Here is a 24209-nt window from a genome sequence, read left to right as displayed (position 1 = left end):
CCCATTGTCTTAACCCATAACAGTGTGAGTTGACAACAGTATGGTTGGTGATACCGCGAGATGTCTCCTCAGTCCTTACAGTAGAACTTTGAGCTTTCACTCTTAAACTGAGGATGATGTATATACTGCAGGGTGTGCAGATCATAGAGGTGCAAAACGTGGAATTGGGTTCAGAATTCAGCTACTACTTTTAGGGGGGGAAGTTTCTTTTCCCTGTTGTTGCAAAGATATCCTTGTAACTTTGTGATCATGGCCTAGTAAAATCTAAAAAGCCAGAGGAGGTAGGATAGGATTTCCAGTGGCTAGAGGGATCTGCCACGGGTGGTTTGCATTACTTTTGTGCTACCCCTATATCTAACAAATCAAGGATAAACTTGTGCGTTGTAGGGGGTTGAACTAGATGATCCTCAGGAACCCTTCCAGCTCTACAATTCTATGATTCTATGAAATTATTGAGGGGCATGGGCAGTGAGGAATGGCATGAAGGTGCATAACTCATACGGGCGCCTTCCATACCAGCTTTTTCAGTGCCTGCTGAAAACTTTTCTATTCCCCCAAGCCTATGCAGACAATCAAGAGCACACAACGGTCTCTTGATGTTTGCTTTCAACTTCCTTTTGCTTCTAACTTGTTTATGACTTTATTGCTTGACTATGTTTTTATGGTGCTGTAAACCATTGTGTTACGTTTTTACGACACAGCGCTATATAAATATTTTTATAAACAAACGAAACACAGCTTCGCTTTCTTCGGGTTGCAGAATTTGGTTCGCCTGGTTGCGGAATCCGTTTGTTTTCATAAGCCCCGTGAGTCCCGTGCTGCCCACGTGTGTGCGCGCGTAATGAAGCCTCTTAGCTAACGTTTTGTCCTTCTCTTGGGGGGCGGGTGGGGCTCTCCTTCTGCAGACAATGGCGATCGAGGGTCAGGACGAGGACCTGGGCCAGGAAGAAGTGGTGCAGCAGTGCATGCGCAACCAGCCGTGGCTGGAGAAACTGTTTGACTCCTTCAGCGAGTTGCTGACTCAGGCACAGAGCAAATGTGCGTGACGCAGCCGCCGGAGCCACGCCCCGGGAGGGGCCACCTAACGCCCGCCCCTCTGCAGAGCCAGAGCAGGAAGTGGGGAGAGGAAGGTCGAGGGGTACCATCACAGGCAACGAGTTCAGACTCAGCTTACCATCACCACCACCACCCCTTCCCTTTTCAGGTTTTCTTTTCTTTTTTAAAAAAATCAGGACCTGGGATGCGCCTCTTTCTTTTTATTTTGGGTGGTGGGGTGCGCGGGAGGTTTGTGATGGCAGAGAGCACACGTTGAGGAGGGTTCTCATCAAAAGGAGCGGATGGCTGGACAGCCCCCTTTCCCTTTTGCCCTGGCTGTACAGAGAAATATTATTTATATATAAATGTATAAATGTCTAATTGGAGCAGCCTCGCCCCCTGCTCTGGTGGGGACAGAGAGTAGGAGGACCCCCATAGGAAGGTCAGAGGAGTGTTGGTGCCGCGATCTGGAGCTTGTGGGGATGGGATCCAGGAGCCGTAGGTTTCATCGGGGTGACGGGGTGGGAATGGGGACGCGTGTGTTTTGGCGGGCAGCGTGAATAAACACAAGAGGGTCCAAGGTACCGTCCTGCATCTTGTCCATCAGGAACTTCTGCTTCTCCCTAGGGAAAGCCGAGTGTGTGTGTGGCAGGGGGGTGTATTTAGCCACCCTTAGCACAGTGCCCAGGTCCTTTTAACCACAGTCTGACCAGGCAATGAGACCCCACTTCCTCTCCCTGCCCGCAGACAACTCTCATCCCATCTCTGCCAAATAAACTGTTGCTTTGAGTTGAGGCTGGGGAGAGGCACTCCACTCACACACTCACAGCGATTGCCTCTGTTATTGCTTCCAACAGGAATATTTATTGCCAAGTTGCCCCTTCCCAACCAAACGGTTGCAAAGAGCCACCCCCCCCAACCCACTCCCCCAGGCTGTCTCTGGAGCACCTTCCTTCTTCACTCAGCTATTTTCATGGGGACGATTGCTGCTGGTGGACCTGCCACGAGCCACTCTCCCCCCCCCCCCTTCTTTTCTTTTTGCCCGCCGAGTTTGGGGTTCTAGCTCTTTGGGACGTGTGGAGCATCTCTCCACCCATAACCCTTCTGAATAGGTAACCGTAAATGGGGGGGGGGGCATAGCGACACCCATAGCAACCTGTCTGTATCAAGGCTCCCTAAATCGCTCTCCTTCCCATCCCTACCACTTCCCCCCATTTTTAAAAAAAGACTGTTCAGACTTTCTCAACTGGCCCTCACACGGATCACGGAAAGGGGTGCACTAGGCCGTAGTTATGTCCCTCTGTGCTTTTCTTAGAACTGAGCTCCTTTGAGGAAAGGATAATTCCCTTCCATCCCCTTCCTCGTGGTGTTTGACAAGGCAGGATTCTGCTCCCCATCCCTCCCCTCAGCTGTATATACTGTATAGGATAAAAAGTCTATGTATCATATTGTATTTGACTAACTTGAACTTAACGATACGCAGGAGTTTCTCTCTCTCTTTCTCTCTCTCTCCTCACCTGTAGCTGTGACGTTATTTGGTTTGGACTGAAACTTTTCATTAGGAGGTCGTTATTATTATTATTTTTAATCACCATTATTGTTGTTGTTGTTATTGAGGGGGAAGGGAGATTCTGTATCCCCACCACCCCGCAGCCTCCTAAGCAAAGATCCCTCTCTAACCCCGAGCTGAAATGCTAAAATAAACTCTCTTTAGATAGACAATTAGGTCCTTGCCCTGTTTCACACACTTTCCGCTCGCAGCCCAGCCCAGTCATTCAGCCGGCCTCTCTCATATATCACCCATAGCCCAGCCAGTTAACCAGTTTCCACCCCGGCATGTTTTCTCCTTTGGGTTTTCCTAGTGACCTCCCAGATCCATCTCACATCTCCACGTAGATTCCCCTGCTAGATCAGATTCCCGCCCCCCCCCCCCAACCAACGTCTACCTCATTCCCACTCCCCGAGACTACTTCTGATTTCTCTGTACCAGCCCAGTCTCCCCACGGTTCTGTTTTTGTTTCTTCTTTGCTTTTCTCTACCGTCAAAAGGTCGCAGGTTTGATCCCCATATGGGGCAGCTGCATATTCCGGCATTGCAGGGGGTGCTGAAAGCACCCACCCACCGGTTTGATTTTTATCATGATTCCCACACACTTCCCATGGAGGAAGTGCAAAAAAGGTACTCTAGGCCGGGTGGAGGAGAAAACAGATCCCACCTCAGAAGAGGGGTTGGTCCCATTGCCCCAGCAGAGCTTCTTCAGTTAAGTTTCTGGACAGCACAAAAATGTGTTGGGGGGCCCTTCTGGCTGTGTTAGATCAGGGTCCCTTATATATACACAACTCTCCACTTCCCCCTGGATCCTACCCTTTCCCCTTAATTATTTATTGTGGATGAGTAGAGGTTGGCAAGTGTGATTGTGAGAGTGCATGGAGGGGGGTGGAACTTGGTGTACGTGAGCTGCACTCAGAATGGAGTGTTTTTAAAGGGGGGAAGAGGGTTGACTGGCTTCCTTTTGGATATTTTAAAAGCTTGCAATTTAGTTTTTAACAGCTTTTCCCCTTGCAAACCCGGTTTACTGATAGCTGTTGGGCCTTAGAGGCGAAGGACTGTAGCTTGAACCTGTGTGTGGAGGTGGGGTTAGTAAGTTGAACATGGGGTTTGGGAAACGAAGGGATGGGGGGACATACACGTGGTTTGTTTTCGAGGGACATTCAGAGCCTCGATACCTCCTGGAACGACAGACTTGCACCATCAATTTCATGCAAAATTTTGCTAAGGCGTTTGCCCCCTGGACGGAGGGGCCAAGCAGCCCAAACCCTGTGCACCAGAATTGGAAGGGCCCAGCTCAGAGTTGTTTAAGAATGTGTGTGCACGCACACACACACAAACACACCCCACAGCTTCCTGTGACGAAAAGACTTCTCCTCCTCCTCCCCCACCCGCCCCAAATTTGGATCTTGGAAGGCCCCCTTTTTTACGATGTGTATTTCTGTGTATCTTGTTCGCGCCTCAAGGGTATTGTTCTGAGATAATGGGATTTGTGTTCTGTATTATTGGATGTTCCTATATATTTTTATTGTTTATTATTAGTGTCTGAGACGTTTTTTTCTCTCAATATGTAAAACTCACATTGTATACTGTGTACACAAACAAAATGACAAAAAACACTTTTCTTTGCAAAAATCAAATGCCTGCTGTACAGCTTTATTCCTTGTTTTTTGGGGTGGCAGGGGAGAGTTCATTTGCAGTGAGCAGTTTGGACAGTGAGAGACACCCAGGAGACCTGGCTTCTTAATTCTAGAGCAGGGGGCAGGACCTTTGGCCACCCAGATGTTGAATTACAACTCCTTGGTGCAGTTGAGAGTTGTAGTTCAGCAACATCTGGAGGGCTAAAAATTTCCAATGTCCTAGAGGTTTGTCCCCCATTTTGGTTCGGTGTCTGCCTAACGAATGCACAACCTCTGGCTTAAATAAAGCAATCTAAGTCCGTTTAGACCAGGGTTTCCCAAACTCAGGTCTCCAGCTGTTTTTGGACTACAACTCGCATCATCCCTAGCTAGCAGGACCAGTGGTCAGGGATGATGGGAACTGTAGTCCAGAAACAGTTGGAGACCCAAGTTTGGGGAACTGGTTTAGACTTTGGAAACCCCATTCCTTGCTCCAGATAGGTTTTTCCACCCCAAATCTCCAAAAGTCTAGTAATTGTGTCCCTGCTTTAACCCAGTATTCACTTCTGAAAGAAAGATCACAACAAAGGACAGCATCACCAGTACCTGCCCCGAGTTTGATTTTATTTGCAGTACAAATACCTTTCTTTTCTTCAGGAATTAGAATACAGAAGAAGTTGAGACTCAAAACACTGTTGCCTAAGGATATGGGTCAGTCTTTCCATTAAGTTTTAAGTTACAGGTGTTTTAGGGCCCACCCATGAATTTGTCCAATCCTCTCTTAAAGCCACCCAAATGCCATAGTTCAGTGGTGTGCCCTGTGAAGGACTTCTTTTTGTCAGTCCTCCATCCCTCAGGTGTAGGTTAATCATGGCTAGATCACCTTGAGCACCTATGCTGGTTACTAAAGTCCTGTTGACCTGACCGCCCATTGCACCTCACCGTTAGCCATTTTTGCCACGGTTGGTGTGAGCTGGATCTCATATGTTTGGAGGGCCACCAATTCCCCATTCCTGCTCCACGGGCTACATCCTGAGACTCCCAAGGCAGCCTGCTCACCCTTTAAATGTGGATGGACCATATCCAAGAGACCACACTGAATGCAGTCCCATAAATGTCTACTTGGAAGAAAGTTCCACTGAGTTCAAGGAGAACTTGTTTCTCAGGTAAGTGTGTATCGGATTATAGCCTGAATGTCTCCATAGCCTACTCAGTGCTGCCTGCTTCCTGATCCGCCCAATTTTGTGCCGCCACCACAAACCGCAACACACACTGATTTGGGAATGACTCCCTTTTATTCAAAACCACTTCTGGGTACGTGAGAATTTCACAGCTTCCTACCCTAACATTTCATGGCCCTTTGGCCCCACTGTTTGCAAAAAAACCACCCCTCTGTATGTACCGTGTGTGTGTAGATTACATATAATTGCCAACAGAGAAGACTTCCTACAGCTGACAATGCGGACTCTATTCAAGGATGGCTTATGCCATAATAAATCTGTTCGTATTTAAAGTGCCACAAGATGATGGAGCTTGAATAGGTGGTAACTCTTTGGTGTTTAACAAGCTGGAATGATCTGCAGCAGGATAGCAGGGGAATTGGCAGAAGTGACCTTCACACACATCGCTTAACTGATTGCGGGGGGAGATGCCTTGCATTTGGGCAGGATTTAATTTCATTATGCCCATTTGCTCTTTAGGCGGCAGGTAGAGGATCTAAAATGGGTAGTTAGCCCATGGGGTTCATTCAACCCCCTGTCCCAGACTTTTGTGGGGGGGGGCACCCTCCCCACAAAACTTGATTTTTTAAAAAAAGATTGTTTCTTTGGGTCCCCTACTGTAATGTGATGCTGCTAACCTATTTTTGTTTTGGACTACAACTCCCATTAGCCGCTGCTAGCATATGTTCTGGCTGGGGCTCATGGGAGTTGTAGTCCAAAGAAGCTGGAGGGTTGCAAAAAAAATTTTTTTTTAATTCATTGCTTAAATTTGTATTGACTGTTCCTATTAATCATGTGCTGTGCATAATGATGGCTGTGATTTTTTAAAAAATAGATAACACCCCTTTAGATGCATTTGTACAATACGGCTTTGAACATGTACATAAAAGTGTGTATGTGCAAAAAGCTTGCTGGCTCTGGCTACATTGAAGAGTCTGAGCCCCTCGTTTTCCTGCCCACTCTCTCACCCATCCTAAAACCAGACTATCCTATTCTTTCCGGATTTAAACCCGTGAAGCCACATTTCTCAAATTGCTCTGCCTTCTACCACGGGCAGATTTAGAGAAGCATGACCGGTTCACCCGCACTGGGATTTGAGGCGGGGGGCACGGCACCAAATTTTGGCATCTCTGAAAGCCCCAAGTCCGCCTCTGCTCCTACCCCCTGGCGTAGGAGATTCCCCTTCCTGCCAGTTTTCTCTGAAGACTTAACAGAGGAAGGTGGGGGAACAGGATAGGAAGGCACTGAGTACTCTTCCCGCACCTCGTCCCAGTCATCACATATATAACCTATTTCCTGCCTATTTAGTGGGTGTTGAGTGGGTACATGATTTATCTGCTTCCTGACCTGTTCCAGTTTGCAGGAACTCTCTGCGCCAGACGTATTGTAGTATTTGGACACAACTGCAGAATACACATTGCCAGCCCTTGTTGCATAGGTGAGGGGGGGTGAGAGGTGTGGGGAGGTGGAGATAAGGGAGAAATCCTGCCGCGCCCACTCCTTAGGAGGGAACCTGAGCAGTTGTTCTTCCCTTTCCGGGCTTTGTAGCTTGGTGTGGGAAGGCAGTTTACAGCAGGGAACAAGGACAGCCTTTGCTTTCTTTCTTCTTAGGGCTGACAGCCGGGGCAGGGGGGGATTCCAGCTCGTGAAACCTCCTGCAAATCGAAAGAGGTGAAAATTGGGACAGGAAGCAGAGAGAGAATATACAGTGGTATCTCTAGATGCGAACGGGATCCGTTCCGGAGCCCCGTTCGCATCCAGAGCAGAACGCAACCCACATCTGCGCATGCCGCTTCTGCGCATGATGTCATTTTGAGCGTCTGCGCATGTGGCGAAACCCGGAAGTAACTCATTCCATTACTTCCGGGTCATCACGGAGCGCAACCCGAAAACGCTCAACCTGAAGCAACGTCAACCCGAGGTATGACTGTATAGCAAAAGTAAGGCAGCATAGCTCTTATCACCTGCTCAGATTTTCAGGAAAATGCTAATTTTTCTCATAAGTTCTGAGATTGCAGGGGTGGGATGGATGACCCTCACATACCCTTCCAACTCCACAATTTTACTCTATGACTAGGTCACAGGCAGCCCTCCAGTTGTTGTTGGACTACAATTCCTATCAGCCCTAGCCACCATGGCTTTTGGTCAAGGTTGATGAGAGTTAAGAGTCCAACATCTAAAATAACACCATATTGGGGACCCCTGAACTTGGTGGCCAAATTTAGCAAGGCTCTAATTGTTGGATCTTGAGGATCTAGTAAAAGTAGATACCACAAGACTCAAATCTGTTTTGAGTCCTAGGCTAAGGGCATAGGGATATATATATATATATATATATATAACAATATATATATATATATATATATATATATATATATATATATATATATATTCCAGTAACAAGAAGCCGAAAGCACCAGCCTGAAGATGACGAGTGAGACCTCGTCGAAACGTCGCCTAGACACCCCAACTTTTACACGGGAAGATACCCGAGGACACCAAAACCTGCATTCCTGTACCCGTGAAAATCTACGAAAAATCTATGAAATCTACGAAAGCAAATATATATATATATAATCAACTTTCATCAAGCTGTGTTGGCTGGGGCCGATGGAAGCTGTAGTCTAAATTATTATCAGCAGTAGTAGTATTTCATTTATTTATTAAATTTGTGTACGGCCCTATACCTATAGATCTCAGGACTGTTCACAACATAAATTACAAAATAAAAACACAGGATACATAATAAAAACAAAAACAAAGACAACCCAATAATCTGAAACATCTGGAGGGCACCAGGTTAAAGTAAATAATGAAATACAGTACAAATAGCCACAAACGGCCTCCATGCTGAAGTTATTATCAAAGGACACTGCTTTCCCCAGGCTTTGGGGAGCCAATATTATTATTATCTTATTCATTATACAGTTGTACCTTGGATCCCAAACACCTAGCGAGTCGAACATTTTGGCTCCCAAATGCCACAAACCTGGAAGGGAGTGTTCCGGTTTGCAAATGTTGTTTGGAACCCAAACGTCTGATGGGGCTTCCACGGCTTCCGACTGGCTGCAGGAGCTTGCTGCAGCCAATCGGAAGCTGTGCCTTGGTTTCCGAACATTTTGGAAGTCGAACGGACTTCTGGAACCAATTCCATTCGACTGCCGAGGTACCACTGTATTTGACACCCCTGCAAAAAAAAATGTCTCAAAGCAACCGACTTAGTCGTGTTAAGACACAGCACATCCACCAAGTCACCTGTCCTCTTACCTGATGGCCCTGACCAGCTCATAGAAAGATTCATCCACATTGAGGCGCATTTTGGCAGAGGCTTCCATGTACGGGATCCGATTCTCCCGGGCAAAGCTGAGGGCCTCCTCCTTGGGTACCTGAATAGGAAAAGCAGCGATGAGAAATAGCAATGGATACCGTTACAGTGGTGCCTCGCAAGACGAAATTAATTCGTTCCGCGATTTTTTTCGTCTTGCGATTTTTTTCGTCTTGCGAAGCACGGTGTCGGGAAAGTTTTGGAAAAGCTTCAAAAATCACCAAAGTTTTTAAAAACCTCAAAAAAGGCTACCACACCGCGTTCTATGAGTTGCTCCTCGAAGTCAAGTCGCAACTGTATTAACGGTGTTAAGAAAAAGGAAACAAACTTGCAAGACGTTTCCGTCTTGCAAAGCAAGCCCATAGAGAAAATCGTCTTGCGAAGCAGCTCAAAAAACAAAAAACCCTTTCGTCTAGAGTGTTTTTTGTCTTGTGAGGCATTCGTCTTGCGAGGTACCACTGTACATGGCAGAAGAGTGTAGCTGCGGTGGTGGGAGGGAGGGAGCAAAAGGAGAAAAACAAAATGGCGGCTGGCATTGGGTAGTTGTAATGTCTGGTTGCACAGCATCCCACATCCAGCTAATTTGTGACCCCCGTCCCACATTGTTTAAGGGAACTGGAAATGTGGAGATACTGAAGGGGCATGTAAGGAGGCATAGGTGCCTCGTGGCAGCCAAATCTTCCCCACTCATGGCTGCTCACAAAGATACATTTTCTCTCAGCCAAGCTCTCCTCATTTTGGAGACCAACTGGGTCAAATACAACACTGCTTGCTGCGCACCATATAAAACAGCCAGGGAATGGCAATTATTCAATTTTATTTATTGTCATTTACAGTGGTACCTCGGGTTAAGAACTTAATTTGTTCTGGAGGTCCGTTCTTAACCTGAAACTGTTTTTAACCTGAGGTACCACTTTAGCTAATGGAGCCTCCCGTTGCTGCCACGCGATTTCTGTTCTCATCCTGAAGCAAAGTCTTAACCCAAGGTACTATTTCTGGGTTAGCGGAGTCTAACCTGAAACATCTGTAACCCAAGGAACCACTGTATTATATTTATTAGTTGCCCAGATTTGGATGACCTGGTAAGGCAAATCATGGCTTAGCTCAGGGCAACAGCAGAATGAACGCCGGAGGAATGAAGTGGTCATCATTTCCCTGTAGAAGTCCACCCACCTTCACGTTCATCCTAAGCCATGGTTTGGGCTTAGCATCATGAAGTCAGAACTTGCAGCAGAGCAAAAACAAATGTAGCAGCAGCAAAAGATGTTAAATCAAAGATGGCTTAACCTGCGGCCTTCCACATGTTATTGGACTCCAGTTCCCATCAGCCCCTGCCAGCATGGCCAATAGCTAGGGATGATGGGAGTTACAGTCCAACAACATATGGAGGGCTGATGGTTCCTTCTCCCTATTATCCATTACAACCGGCAACGATAAAACTGGGTGTGAAACACACACAAAATCCCCCATCAAAATAGAAGTGCATCCCATCTCTGACAAAACACAGAGGGAGCCTGATGAAATAAATTTGAGAAAGCATTCATGAGTTGTGGCGCCACCACAAAGAAGGCCTCGTCTCTCAAGCTCATGCCTTGCCAAGCCTCCCTAGAGCAAGGCATTACACATTTATCTTAATTCTTACCCAGGCCTATATGGGTTTCCCAAAATGAGACTGCAGAGGGAGGATTCAAAACATTATCGACTCATGTACCAGCCCAGAGTCCCACCAATGCAGAGACTGATATCACAATAAGTGATTGAATGCTATGGAAGGCTCACCTGCCGATAAAGGTCAAGGTCAGCCTTATTCCCCACAAGGATCATGGGAAAGTCGTCACGGTCTTTCACTCGAAGTATCTGTGTGTGAAACTTGTGGATCTCATTGAAACTGTGGCAGAGAAGCAAAGAACACAGGTGAGACTTTTCAGTAAGATGCTCCCTAAAAAGGACACTGTTCTAAGTTTGGTTAAAAACTACTAAGGTTAGGGGAACTGGAAACATCAGGTGTGGCTAACCCAGGGTCAAATCCTTAACTGTAAGCTTACTGGACTGACTAGAATAAGTTACTCTCAGTCTCAGTTTCCCCAGCTGTAAAATGGAAATTAGAACAGTCTGCTTTGATGTTGTGAGGATAAACAATATAAAATATTCTGCAGAGTATGTGTGCAACGTAAGCTATTAACTGGCAAAACTGTTTTATTTCAAAACTAGATCTTTGCATCTTTTAAAAATGATTAAATGTGCATGTTATAACCTCATAATTAATTGAGGTTTTATTAATGTTTTAAATTTCATAAAATAAAAAAATTCCTTCCAGTAGCACCTTAAAGAACAACTAAGTTAGTTATTGGTATGAGCTTTTGTGTGCATGCACACTTCTTCAGAAAGCTCATACCAATAACTAACTTAGTTGGTCTCTAAGGTGCTACTGGAAGGAATTTTTTCATTTTGTTTCAACTACGGCTGACCAACACGGCTACCTACCTGTAATTAAATTTCATATATTGTGTATTTTATAGCTGTAAGCAGCTTTTGAGATCTACGTGGTGAAATGCAGGATATCATGTTTTAAATATACAAATAAGAGTCCTGTTGAGCATTCTGGCAACAGTTACTTCATTTAAGTAAATGTAGATGTTTAATTAGGCACGGCGAGGTGTTTTGTTGTACCTGGTATTATCAAAATTTGCTGTCCTAGGAAAGCGCCAACCATTCTAAACCAACTGCAAATTAAACACCCCCTCAGAAAAGCACAAGAAAACAAACCAACTCAACTCAGAACCCATAGAAAGCTCTTTCCTCCCCATCCTTTGACCACTGGACTGAGAGGACAGGACCTTCTAATTTAACCATGGCTTGGGTCTTACCTGCCACGATCATTGATGGCATAGACGAGGAGGAAACCTTCCCCAGTACGCATATACTGCTCTCTCATGGCCCCAAACTCCTCCTGGCCAGCTGTGTCCAGAACTGAAAGCATAAGAGAAGTAGTTTAGATCTAAATTATTCCAAATTTGATGGGAGTGAAACAAGAGACAGCCTTCGGGGACTGATTGGTTCCACCAAGCTTCCCCATTTGGTCTGCTATGATGCCTTGGCCTAGTCATGCTCACCTACCCTAGATGATGCCAGGTGTGGGGCAGGTAAATATGATGGACTCCAATTCCCATCAGCCCCAGCCAGGAGGGCCAATGGCCAAAGGTGATGGGATCTGTTGTCCAACAAACATTTGGAAGGCACAATGTTGGCTATCCCTGCCCTACATTCATGTGCTCTCCCACATCAAAACAGACAGACAAAATATTCCCTGCAAGTAAGAAGCAACCAGTACCACCCCTTCCATCGGCTGAGGGAGAAACCGCTAGTTTGTGGGGCTAATTTGCTATTTACAGAGTTTAGGGCACGGGTAGACAAACTAAGGCCCGGGGGCCGGATCTGGCCCAATTGCCTTCTAAATCCGGCCCACGGACAGTCCAGGAATCAATGTGCTTTTACATGAGTAGAATGTGTGCTTTTATTTAAAATGCATCTCTGGGTTATTTGTGGGGCATGGGAATTCGTTCATTCCCCCCCCCCAAAAAAATATAATCTGGCCCCCCACAAGGTCTGAGGAACAGTGGACCGGCCCCCTGATGAAAAAGTTTGCTGATCCCTGGTTTAGGGTCATTGTCAGTGTGTTTTTAAGTGCAGAACTGGAACATTCACCTGGAGTTCAAAGTGGTACACTCCACTCTTATCACCTCATTACACTACATTTGCAGACCAGGCCATAACCATTATGACATCATTATCTTTATTCTTTGTATATTGTATTGTTGTTTTGTTGCTATGGCCGGTGGCTGTTTCAAATAAAGATTCATTCGTTCATTCCTACGTCCTTCTGATATTGACACACACCCCTACTAAACATGTACCTCCTATTCACCAAACATTTGTTCCAAACATTTGTTCCAAATTCCTTTATGGTTCCCCCACACCCAATAAGTGCTTCCAGATCTTTAACCCTCCATCTAGTAGCATGGGCTACCCTTCTGTCCAATCAAATGATGTCATCAGGAAAGGACAGCTTTCTTGCGAGTTTGTTGCAATAAAGCACTTGGGACATTATACCTGTCTGAGCTCTCTCAATATGGCACTTCCCATCATATTGTTCCTGATCATTCCTTTGTCGTTGGGTGATTCTCCTCTCCCAATACCTTCTGTCTAATTTCCCTTCCTCAATTTCCTTCTCATGGAGCCGTTTGTCACACAAACTGAATGTCGCCGTCCCCCACTCATTTGACCACTGATGGAGGACACTGGAGATGGGGAAAGCATAACAAAGCCTCCTCCCACAAAGCTGTGGTCATGATACACTCGACGTTCCTCCATCCCTTTATAAGCAATGCCAAGGAAGGACGCTGCCCATTGCAGAATGCTAGGATCACTTTCTCCCAAGCTTCTGTCTCCCTCAAAACATTTGCATGCAGCCTCCATCCACATCACCTGAATAGGACCCCAGCCCAGTAATACTCACTATCCAGCCGTGTGGAGGTGCCATCGATGTTGCAGATTTTTGTGTACGAGTCCTCAATTGTGGGGTCATAGTCCGAGACAAAATATGACTGGGGGGGGGGGGGGGAGGAAGAAAGGAAGGAAGGATGTTAAGGATGACAGAAAGAACTGAACTTGAAGACCCTTGCTACTCCATAAGAGCAAAAACAGGACACCCTACCCCCAGTATTGATCCTGTGTTCCCCATGAGAACCATAGTTTTCCAGTACAAGAGTTCCTTCAGGTCTCTTTGACATCAGATCAGTAATTTGGTCACCAGAGGCGACTAGGAATTCCATGCAGGCGAGTGAATGGGCTGGCTAAGGAGAATGAGATTGCTTTCTGTTACTCCCTGGCCAGCAAGCAGATAAAGAGGGATGCTGGAGGGATGCATCTGACGAAAGGCCGTTTTAAAACTATCCTGCTAGGAAGTTAGTAGCCTGGTTTTCTTCCCCATGTTGGCTGCAGAGGAGAACTTCTCTCCTCCACTGTCGTCATGGGATAGCTTAGCTGATAGAGAATGAGACTCTTAAACTCACGATTGTGGTTTCAAGCCCCACGTTGGGTGAAAGATTCTTGCATTGGAGGGGTTGGACTAGATGTCTCTTGTGAGCCCTTCTAACTTTATGATTCTATACTCTCTTAAAGGTAAAGGGTAAAGGGACCCCTGACCATTAGGTCCACTCATGACTGACTCTGGGGTTGTGGCGCTCATCTCGCTTTATTGGTCGAGGGAGCAGGCGTACAGCTTCCGGGTCATGTGGCCAGCATGACTAAGCCACTTCTGGCGAACCAGAGCAGCGCACGGAAACGCCGTTTACCTTCCCGCCGGAGTGGTACCTATTTATCTACTTGCACTTTGACGTGCTTTTGAATTGCTAGGTTGGCAGGAGCAGGGGCCAAGCAACTGGAGCTCACCCCGTCGTGGGGATTCGAACCGCCAGCCTTCTGATCGGCAAGCCCTAGGCTCTGTGGTTTAACCCACAGCACCACCTGCGTCTCTTACTCTCTTAGCAGACCACTAAAATGAAACAGAAGCATGCTAATAACGTCTGTGGCTTTATTTGCAAGGATCTCTGCAGTCTGCTACACAAAGCTTGGATTCTGGTCCTTCCCTTCCCTGCATTCTTAAAAAATTTATAAAACGGTTTGCCTTTCTGGATCAGATCCAAATTTATAAAATAATGCAAGCTTTGCTTTAATGCATCGGAGCCAAAGGTCATCTGATCATTTGAAACTGCCTGGTCCACCTAGCCTGGGCACATCAGCTTGAACAGTGGCTCTCCAGGGTCTGAGCAGAGATCCCTTTCCAGCCCTCGCATGCAAGATCCTTTAACTGGAAATGCCATCCAGCCCAGCCCTTGTTTACAACAGGACCCAGCTGCCTCTAGAAAGCTCACAAGCACAGTGTGATGCAGATGGTCCCAGTCCTGGGTACCTCCCTTTTTTCTCCACTTGATTTGGACCTTTCCATTCCACGCCAGGGATAACTCCCCTTCCCCAACCTCCTGGGGGCCAAGGTCCCTTTGCGCCCCAAATAAAATATTTGAGGGCCCCCCAAAGTTGATCGGCATTGCCATTCAAACAGTGTGCATGTGCCGTGTTTTTTTATCAATTAAGCGGGATGGGGCTTACCTGCCCCCCCATCACCTGGTTCCCAATAGGGGAGGTTCAGGCGGACCGCAATCTCAGCCTCTCCAGAGGAAGAATTTGAGGCTGCTCAGGACTGAGCCCAATCGCCCTTCCCGTTCATGGGGAAACATCAAATACCTCTTATCTTGGCTATTTTCTATTATTTTTTTTTTGTGGCGGGGGGCAGCTACGGGATCGGCTTAGAAAAGGGACTGAGAAACTTGTGGGACTACAACTCCCACCAGCCCCAGCCAGCGTGGCCAACGGTCAGGGATGATGGGAGCTGGAGTCTATCAACGAGGTCCACCTTAGGAGAAATCCCTGCCTCCGCCGCTAGGGGGAAACAAGCGACTGGGTTCCTGCGCACGTTTAATGGGAGCCCCACCGAACTTCCACGGGGATTACTCCCGAGTAAACGTGCACACAGCGTCGGCAGTCCGGACTTGCTCAAGCGCTGAAGGCTTCTCTTGGGGAGGGAAAACGTCCCAGCAAAGGCGACAAAACTTCCTCCCAGTTTAAAAAAAAAACCTCATCCTCATCAACAACACAGGATCTTGGCTCAGGTTTCGCTTTCACCACCGCCCTGTGTCACCTGAACGCGAACTTCGGCGCGGAAACATATGGTAAAGTTTGGGGAGGTTTTTAAATATATATTTTTGTCGCTATCTGCCCCCCTCCCCGGCCCCGCTCTCCCGACCTCGCCGCCTTGGGCTCTCCCTACCTGGATGAATTGGATGGTGAGCGCGCTCTTGCCCACGCCGCCTCCGCCGACCACCACCAGCTTGTATTTCTCCAGCGGCGCCGCGCCTTCCTTGGGATTCATCATGGTCGGGGGGGTGGGGGATCGGCTCGGTGAACTCAGAAGCCCCCCAGCCCTGCCTCTGCCATCGCCGGCTCCCGTCCCTGCCGCCCCTCGAAAGATGGCTGAGATCCGGGGTGGGCCCTCCTCCCTGCACGATACGAATCGGCGCTCCGAGAAGCGAAGCGCGGCGATTCCCGGCCGCTCCGCTTCCCTATTTGGCCAACGGGAGCCGCTGCGGGGCGGGTCCCACGTCCGGAACAAACTCCGCCGGCCCCCACACTCCGCCCCCGCCCCGGGGTGGTGGGCCCCGTCGCTAGTGGCGGAGGGAGGCGCTCGGCAAGCGGGGAGGAGGAGGAGGGCCGCTTCTCTCCGGTCGTGCGCTTTTCTCCCCAGGACGCACGGCGCGCCTTCGGAAGCCCTGCTGCTCCCTTTCCGCCAAAGCGCAAAGCAAAAGCAAGATCGGGCCAAAACAACAACAACAACACGGTCACAACCCCGCGGTTTAACGATTCGCACTGACCCTGGAGTGGCGGCACTCCGGGGAAAGAGCAGGGACTGTGCGCAACAGGAACTAGTAACTTGACTACTGCAGCTTCCCACGTGGCGGCCTCGCGCTGACTTTCTAGGCGCGCCCTGCGCGGCGCCTGCGGCTCGGGATTTTGCTTTGCGGGGTGGCGGAGAGGTTTGGTGTTGGAAGGGTATGGCCGGACTCCTGGGTCCTTTTTGGCGCTCCGGCGGTGGGAGGCGGGAAGTGGATGGTGATCCTTTGGGTGTTGATGATGATAATGATTCGAGGTGCATCACAACATCGGAGATTAGTCCGTGAGACTTTATTCCCAAGGTGGCGCACATAGGATCGGTTGCAGCCATAGCTGTTTAGAATAGTTTCGGGCGGGATGGGCTTAGGGGTGCCCCAACCCGTATAACACGCAGCGCGCATACACACCATTTGAATGGCAATACCCAGTGCTCCCCGCCCCCTAAAAAAAATGTTTAGCGGTACTCTCATTTTGACCCAAGAAAATCACCATTTTATAGTTAAAATCAGGGGAAATAAATACAGTAAATGGACAAAAGTACAAAGGTTCACGAGAAAATTGGTTTAGGAAAACTGCTAAAATGATCTACACTGAAATTCAGCTAAGGGGATTTGTGGAAGTCACTTAACAATGTCACTAAGATTGGTTTAAATACGGTTGAGATTTATGTTTGTTTAATTTTTTTGGAAAATCAGTAAAAAAAATGAAGGGGGGAAAAGTGCAAAGATTCACAAAATGTTTAGGGGTATGCGTCCCCCCAGAAAAAAAGCACTGGGAATGCCTATCAACTGCGTGGGGCTCAAATAATTTATGGGGTGGGGTGGCGAATGGACCTCGGCCTCTATGACTCGGGAGTCAGGATTTCTGGGTCCTTTGGAAGTGCAGGAAATTGGCCAGCTTTAAGCCTGGGTCCCAAGCGCTCTTCTCTCCTCGTTGGACTGAGCGCAGGGCGCTAGGACCCGGCGCGGGGCGTGGCGCGCGGGGCGAGGAGCCATGAGCTCACCACCACATTCCTTTCATGTGTTGTGCGAAGGAAGTCGAGGCACCACCCGCTGCTTGTTGCCTCCCTCCCTCCCTCCACCCGCCAGCTGCCTGCACAGGACCCTCCTTGCCATGCACCGAAGAGGAGAGAGCTCGGGGATCGGCGGAATGCGCAGGCTTTTCAACTTGGCACCTTGTTCTAGCGCACAGGCTGGGCTCAGATTCTGCAGATGTGGAAACAGCTGCGTTCATCTGGGAAACAGCAGCAAGAGTTGCACTGAGCCTGGGCTGGTACTCAGGGAAGCACAGATCTATTTTAGAAATGTTTGTGCAAAACAAAGGGCCGCTTTTCTGAGGCCCAGAATAAGTTTTTTTCCCCATACTGGTTGGTGTTTGTCTATTATTGAAGAGGGGTGGGAAATCAGAAATACAGCAGTACAGTACCAAGGTATAGGGATGCGGGTGGCACTGTGGGTTAAACCACAGAGCCTAGGGCTTGCCGATCAGAAGGTTGACGCGGTTCGAATCCCCGCAACTCGGCCCCTGCTCCTGCCAACCTAGCAGTTCGAAAGCACGTCAAAGTGCAAGTAGATAAATAGGTACCGCTCCAGTGGGAAGGTAAACGGCGTCATTTCCGTGCGCTCCTCTGGTTCACCAGAAGTGGCTTAGTCATGCTGGCCACATGACCTGGAAGCTGTACACCGGCTCCCTCGGCCAATAAAGCGAGATGAGCGCCGCAACCCCAGAGTCGGCCACGACTGGACCTAATGGTCAGGGGTCCCTTTACCTTTACCAAGGTATAATTGGAGTGCACATGGTTTGCACCATCCTTGGACAACCGTATCAAAGCAGTTTTAATGTTACAAACAACTTTGTTATCTTTTGTGATTTAGAAATACTTCTATAGATATATAATAAACCTGGCTCCCTGCAGATGTTTTGTACTACAACTCCCATCAACCCAGCCAGCGCATGTCCAAAGTACCTGGAGGGCACCAGGTTGGTGAATTAAGGTTTACAGAGCCAAATATCAAGCGTTCAGGACGTTGTAGGAAAACTCTGCACTCTCACCATGTGCTACAGCGGGAGCAAAACTAGGCTTTATTTCACCCTGGTCAAAGGCACAGTTTGACACACACCCTATGCACATTTGCGTACACACACAGGCTGTGAGCCTCAATGGCGCCCCTCGGGAGGCTTCATTCAGGGCAAAAAGCCTGGTTAGCCCTTGCCCCGTAGCTCTGGCTACAAACAAGTGACCGACCCCTCTGGATCAGGACTACCCAAGATTTAAGCAGGATCTAAGAGGCTTGATAAATAGATACCGCTCCGGCGGGAAGGTAAACGGCATTTCCGTGTGCTGCTCTGGTTTCGCCAGAAGCGGCTTAGTTGTGCTGGCCACATGGCCCGGAAGCTGTCTGCAGACAAATGCCAGCTCCCTCAGCCTATAGAACGAGATGAGCACACAACCCCAGAGTCGTCCGCGACTGGACCTAACGGTCAGGGGTACCTTTACCTTTTAAGAGGCTTGATAGGCTACAATAGCTCTTGGTAATCTTCAGGTCAGGAGTGTGTTATCCATAGCCAGTATGTGGCCCTCGGGTTAATTTCATATGGCCCTCACCAGGCTGTTGGTTCAGACCTCTAAGAAGAGACACCTGTGCCTCTTCCTACATCCCACTGGATAAAGAGAGAGGGAGAGAAAAAGGGATAAGTCTGAAAAGAGGGCACTGTTTAGCACTCTGCCCCCCAACCTCCACCAGGCCCCATGCACATCTCATATTAACTAACAGGCAAAAGGTTGTTCACCCATGCTTTTAATGGAGATGATCAACCAAGGACCATTGTGCAGAATGAAAGCAGAAAACTTTATGGTACTTAGGGAAGTGTGAGACTGGGAGGAGGAGTTGACAGTGACACATTAATTCACTTTGACCAAAATGAGATGAATGAAACTCTGGGAGTTGGGTAGGGAAATCTGCACTGAGGTTACCTTTTGGTAAGACCAGGGCCAAAAGGTCTATTTATTTATCATCTTATACCACTTCATTGCAGCAAAACTTAAGACAGGTGTCTAGCATCGTGAAGTTTAGGAACTGATGTGTAAGCAGTACTGAAGATAATTTGGTTTAAGAGTGTGACCTAGTCATTTATAGGATATTACTTGCTCATTTGGGTTTATTTATAACAAATTTTATTGATTTTCAGCATACAACACATGAAAAAGAAAGAAGATTCTACAGATATACTGAATTCCTCCTTTTCCCAATCATCCCCCTTAGTTCTGGTTTTATTGACTTCTTTTAGAAAAGAAAAGAAATTTATCTTAAAAGAAAAGGAATCCAATACTTATTATTTTATTTTTTAAAGCACCACATTATAGGCTGCATTACCAGATTGCTTTAGGTCTACAGTTAATCTCTCAGCCCATATGCATTCTGTTTACAATGTTTCCTGCTTGATGTAACAGCCATAGTAACACATCTGCTTTATTTATAGTATACTGCTTCAGTGCTCAGGCTACAAAGTGGTTTATAATTTTTTAAAAAATAAATGAATGAGATGAAAAATACAATACAAATTCCACATTCAAAATGAAACGAGTGATAATTGTTAACGATATTATTAAATAATAATAATTTCATATGCCCTGTGGGACTTGACATATTTCCGCAGGGCCTGCAAGACAGAGCTGTTCCACCAGGCCTTTGGCCAGGGCACAGCCTGACTCCCTCCTTTGGCAACCTTCGCGGAGCTCTGGCCCAGTGGTTGCCATTGGTTTGATTTGAATTAATTTTATAATGAATGATTTTAGAGTGTTGTGTTGTGTTGTGTTGTGTTGTACTGTTGTACTGTTTTATTGTTGTTAGCCGCCCTGAGCCCGGCTTCGGCTGGGGAGGGCGGGATATAAATAAAATGTATTATTATTATTATTACATAATTAGACAGCAGCAAGTATCTCCAAAACTGCACGTAAGTAAAATAAATAAGAACCGCAACAGCACATCGTATACAGAACGTCAGCATACATGAAGGTACAACATCAAAATGCAACATAACAACCTCATAAACATAGCAAAAGCTACATATAATGGCACAATCACCAAAATAATTCACTTACATGTTCACATGACACAAAGTGAATCGAAATGCACGACACTCAACAATCACACTTCCCTTACACCCACCACTGCAGTATAGTCACTCAAGTTCTCACTTCAGTAAAGCACTCCTTCAGCTAACCAATGTGGGTGGCGCTGTGGGTTAAACCACAGAGCCTAGAACTTGCCAATCAGAAGGTCGGCGGTTCAAATCCCCGTGACGGGGTGAGCTCCCGTTGCTTGGTCCCAGCTCCTGCCAACCTAGCAGTTCAAAAGCATGTCAAAGTGCAAGTAGATAAATAGATACCACTACGGCGGGAAGGTGAACAGTGTTTCTGTGCGCTGCTCTGGTTCGCCAGAAGCGGCTTAGTCATGCTGGCCACATTACCCAGAAGCTGTACACTGGCTCCCTTGGCCAATAAAGCGAGATGAGCGCCGCAACCCCAGAGTCAGCCACAACTGGACCTAATGGTCAGGGGTCCCTTTACCTTTACCACTGCAGTATAGTCACTCAAGTTCTCACTTCAGTAAAGCACTCCTCCAGCTAACCCACTAGTCCTGCACAGAACAATATTTCTGCTCAATAAGTGCAATCCAATAACAGCAGCAAAAAAAATGAAATTCATTATGTATGATGGTGTGGCGTCCGACTCATTATCTGTTCCGTACTCTAGGTTGTTGGTTGTAATTCTTACAACTCAAAAATGTATAAAAACGTTTTGTTTAAAAAGGACCCTCTGTTGCAATCTGTTGTACTTGAGTTACTGCATATATCGTCTCAGATTCTTGTAAACTGCTTTGGAAGGCTGTATACTTGAGATGCAGCATACAAATAAACAATATTTTAAAAAGCAAACTTTAATTTGATTAAAAAGGCACCCAAAACCAGGCAGTTGTTTTTTTAAAAAAAGTTGCCTTAAGGAGGTAGAAGTAATTAAAAACTGTCAGTCCTCTTTACCATACAGGAAGAAAGGGCATCGCAGCGGGCAGGATGTGTCTCAGTGTGGCTTTGGGCTGACTGTGACACTGTGGTCAGCAACTACGTAGTTCTATGAGTGGACTTCATTGAAGTGGATGACATTAGGCCCAGACTTGACTTAGCTTCCCCAAACGGACTCCCAGCAAGTTCTCTTGCTACTGCTGTTGCCCTTTGCACAAACACAGAAAACCCTGTTGCTTTAAGTCTAGCGCCGAAGGCTTGCTGTTAATTTATCTTGCTATAGCCTTCCTGCAGTAGCTTTCAAGGCAGGGCAACTAATTCAGATAGGCCAGCGGTTATGGGAGGAAGCTGTGCACACTGAGAATCCATGTGGATGGATTCATCTGCACATGTGCTGGAATCCAAGTGCAGCTTTTACAGACTTTGGTAGGAAGAGGTGCTGAAATGGGAAGGAATCGAGTTCATTAGTACACCGGGCAACACCTTTTTAAAAGGACATTCCCTTCATCACCACCAAAGGCAGAAGAATGTGGAGCAATATTTTATCAATGATACAATAAAACAGGGACTGTTGTGGATGTATAGGGACAGCTGGAAAGTATGCATCTGTTGTGTCTATAAAGCAGCTAGCTACAAACCTAAAGTCAGTAGCTGCGGCAGCCAGAAACAGAAGACATGTTTAATTCTAGAAAAGCCAAGAATTGCCAACATCTGAAGTTGAGAGCCTTCTCAGTTGTGGCATCCTGGCAGTGGAATAAGCCTTTCTACTGTGGGTTGCCTAATGACTCCTCCATAGCCTTTTTTTTTTTTTTTTGCTACCAGCTTTACCATTTTATTCATCCAGGCCTTTCTACATCCTGCATTATTTAAAGAAAGCTTTCAAGGTCTGAAATTACTGTATCACTTTGATAATCCAAGCTGTATCACTTTGTACTGTATCACTTTGATAATCCAAGCTGCTAACTGGCTTCTTTTCTTTTCTTTTTCCTGTGAGGAATTAAAGGGTTTTTTGTTTTGTTTTTAAAGCTGCATTTTAATCTTTGTACAGTAGTACCTCGGGTTAAGAATTTAATTCATCCTGGAAGTCCCTTCTTAACCTGAAACTGTTCCTAACCTGAAGCACCACTTTAGCTAATGGGGCCTCCCGCTGCCGCCGTTGCGTGATTTCTGTTCTCATTCTGAAGCAAAGTTCTTAACCTGAGGTACTATTTCTAGGTTAGCGGAGTCTGTAACCTGAAGCGTCTGTAATCTGAAGTGTCTGTAACCAGAAGTACCACTGTATTGTATTTTAGGATTGTATTTTTATTCTTTGTTGTGAATCTCCCCGAGAATGCGCATTGATAGGAGGCCATACAAATGTGGTTGGTAAATTAAACAACTGCCAGAACCATGTCAAGCATTGCCCACAAATGATCTAGAGAAGAATACACTCAACAGGACTACTTCTGAGCACCATAATTTTAAAAGGATATTGACAAGCTGGAACGCGTACAGAGGAGGGCGACAAAGATGACTAAGGGTCAGGAAATCAGGTTTCTACAACATGCAATGAGGATTCGTCATATAACAGTAACTTTAGTGTTATTTGCAGGTTTTGATGAGTGATTTTATTGTACTGAACCCAATGGAATCCTGCATATGTGCCAATCAAGGTTTGAGAATTTGAATTTGGGTCTGGAAACCAAGCCTTATGAGGAGCAGTTGAGGGATGTTTAGCCTGAAAAAGAGGAGACTGAGAGGAGACATGATAGCCATCTTCAAATACCTTTAAAGTGCTGTCACATGGAAGATGGAGCAAACTTGTTTTCTGCTGCTCTGGAGGGTAGCTTCAAGTTACAAGAAAGGGGATTACATCTAAGTAACGGGAAACTTTCTGACTGCAAGAACCGTTGAAGAGTGGAATGGACTCCCTCAGGAGGAGCTGGACTCCCCTTCTTTGGAGCTTTTTAAGCAAAGGTTGGATGGCCATCTGTCATGGCTGCTTTAGCATCCATACACTGTAGGTGGTTGGACTCAATGACCCTTGATTATGATTTTGCATTTTAATTTAATACAGAATAAGCGTACTATTACCACTAGAGCAAAAGCAGGTGGGATTACACCAAGTTCAAAAGTGACCGACACATGTGCACTGCAACAGCTGTGCTTGGTGGACCCAGATTTATCCCCCCCCCCTTTTAAACTAGTTGCTACATCTCTCAATTCTAACCCTTAACTGTCAAAACAAAAACAAAACAGGTCTGTTCCAGGGACGCTTTGCCATTTCCTTCTCAACCACGTTAGCCTCACAATTCAAGCATATGAGCACAAGTTTTAGAACGCATCAGCTTCTGTCTGGGATTGTTTGATGGCCTAGGATCACTTGATCCATCATTAGAACATGTCAAAAATTCCTCCTTTATTTTGGGATGCCAACATCCTGAATTCAGGATTGCTGTGTCCCTTGGTGTTTGCCATGTCTACGGTGTACTGGTCTCCTTTTACACACTCCATTACAGGAAAGCCATCTCTGTCAAGGACTTTGGCTTGGGAGTTGCCCCCAACAACAAAAATGACATCCCCTGTGCTGCTATACTGCAGAGACTTGATCTGGTGGCATTCACATGCTTGCAAAGATCGAAAAGCTTGAAGAGATGCATCCATTCCAGCAAAATCCCAAAATCTAACACCATAGTCGTAGCCTCGTTATCAAATGGGCACTCGAGGGATCCAATCCTAAAGCAGAGACTGTTTTTGTCCCATGATGCAGTGTAATTTCATGTGAGTCAGAATCTTCTTGACAGGATCCTTGATGTGCCTGGGATTGAACCTGGGTTATTTGCTAGTGAAATACAGCCCTTTCTCATAAAGGTAAAGGGACCCCTGACCATTAGGTCCAGTAGTGACCGACTCTGGGGTTGCAGCGCTCATCTCACTTTATTGGCCGAGGGAGCC

At 46.7% G+C, this 24209-nt stretch overlaps 2 protein-coding genes and 1 long non-coding RNA gene across 3 annotated transcripts in view; 2 read left to right on the top strand and 1 right to left on the bottom strand.

Annotated features, from left to right (window-relative positions):
* Positions 1-4223, top strand: part of PRR12 (proline rich 12) — a 46676-nt gene extending 42453 nt beyond the window's left edge. The window contains exon 14 of the mRNA XM_028702107.2: positions 906-4223. Coding sequence (XP_028557940.2) covers positions 906-1046 — 141 coding nt within the window. The 3' untranslated portion in view covers positions 1047-4223. The remainder of the gene's footprint in view (positions 1-905) is intronic.
* On the bottom strand, positions 2080-16296 carry RRAS (RAS related). The gene is made up of 6 exons (XM_028702108.2): positions 15634-16296; positions 13264-13351; positions 11615-11717; positions 10527-10635; positions 8690-8808; positions 2080-7077 (listed from the first exon to the last, which is right to left on the bottom strand). The coding sequence occupies exons 1-6, from the start codon at positions 15736-15738 to the stop codon at positions 6990-6992; spliced, it is 612 nt and encodes a 203-aa protein (XP_028557941.2). The 5' UTR covers positions 15739-16296; the 3' UTR covers positions 2080-6989.
* On the top strand, positions 15217-21191 carry LOC144325134 (uncharacterized). Its single transcript, XR_013390442.1, has 2 exons — positions 15217-15535; positions 17287-21191. It is a non-coding gene; the product is annotated as an uncharacterized LOC144325134 (long non-coding RNA).
* Positions 21192-24209: the final 3018 nt, after the last annotated feature.

The sequence above is a fragment of the Podarcis muralis genome, chromosome 13, assembly GCF_964188315.1.
Source record: "Podarcis muralis chromosome 13, rPodMur119.hap1.1, whole genome shotgun sequence".
Taxonomy (NCBI): domain Eukaryota; kingdom Metazoa; phylum Chordata; class Lepidosauria; order Squamata; family Lacertidae; genus Podarcis; species Podarcis muralis.
This window is presented reverse-complemented; position numbering and strand designations above follow the sequence as displayed.

Bases quoted from the DNA above. Each gene is read 5' to 3' on its own strand.
- RRAS (XM_028702108.2), bottom strand. From the start codon at position 15,738: ATGATGAATCCCAAGGAAGGCGCGGCGCCGCTGGAGAAATACAAGCTG. The intron at 13,352-15,633 runs GTAGGGAGAGCC...CCCCCCCCCCAG, and splicing joins TCACCATCCAATTCATCCAG to TCATATTTTGTCTCGGACTA. The intron at 10,636-11,614 runs GTAAGACCCAAG...TCTCTGCCACAG, and splicing joins GCCATCAATGATCGTGGCAG to TTTCAATGAGATCCACAAGT.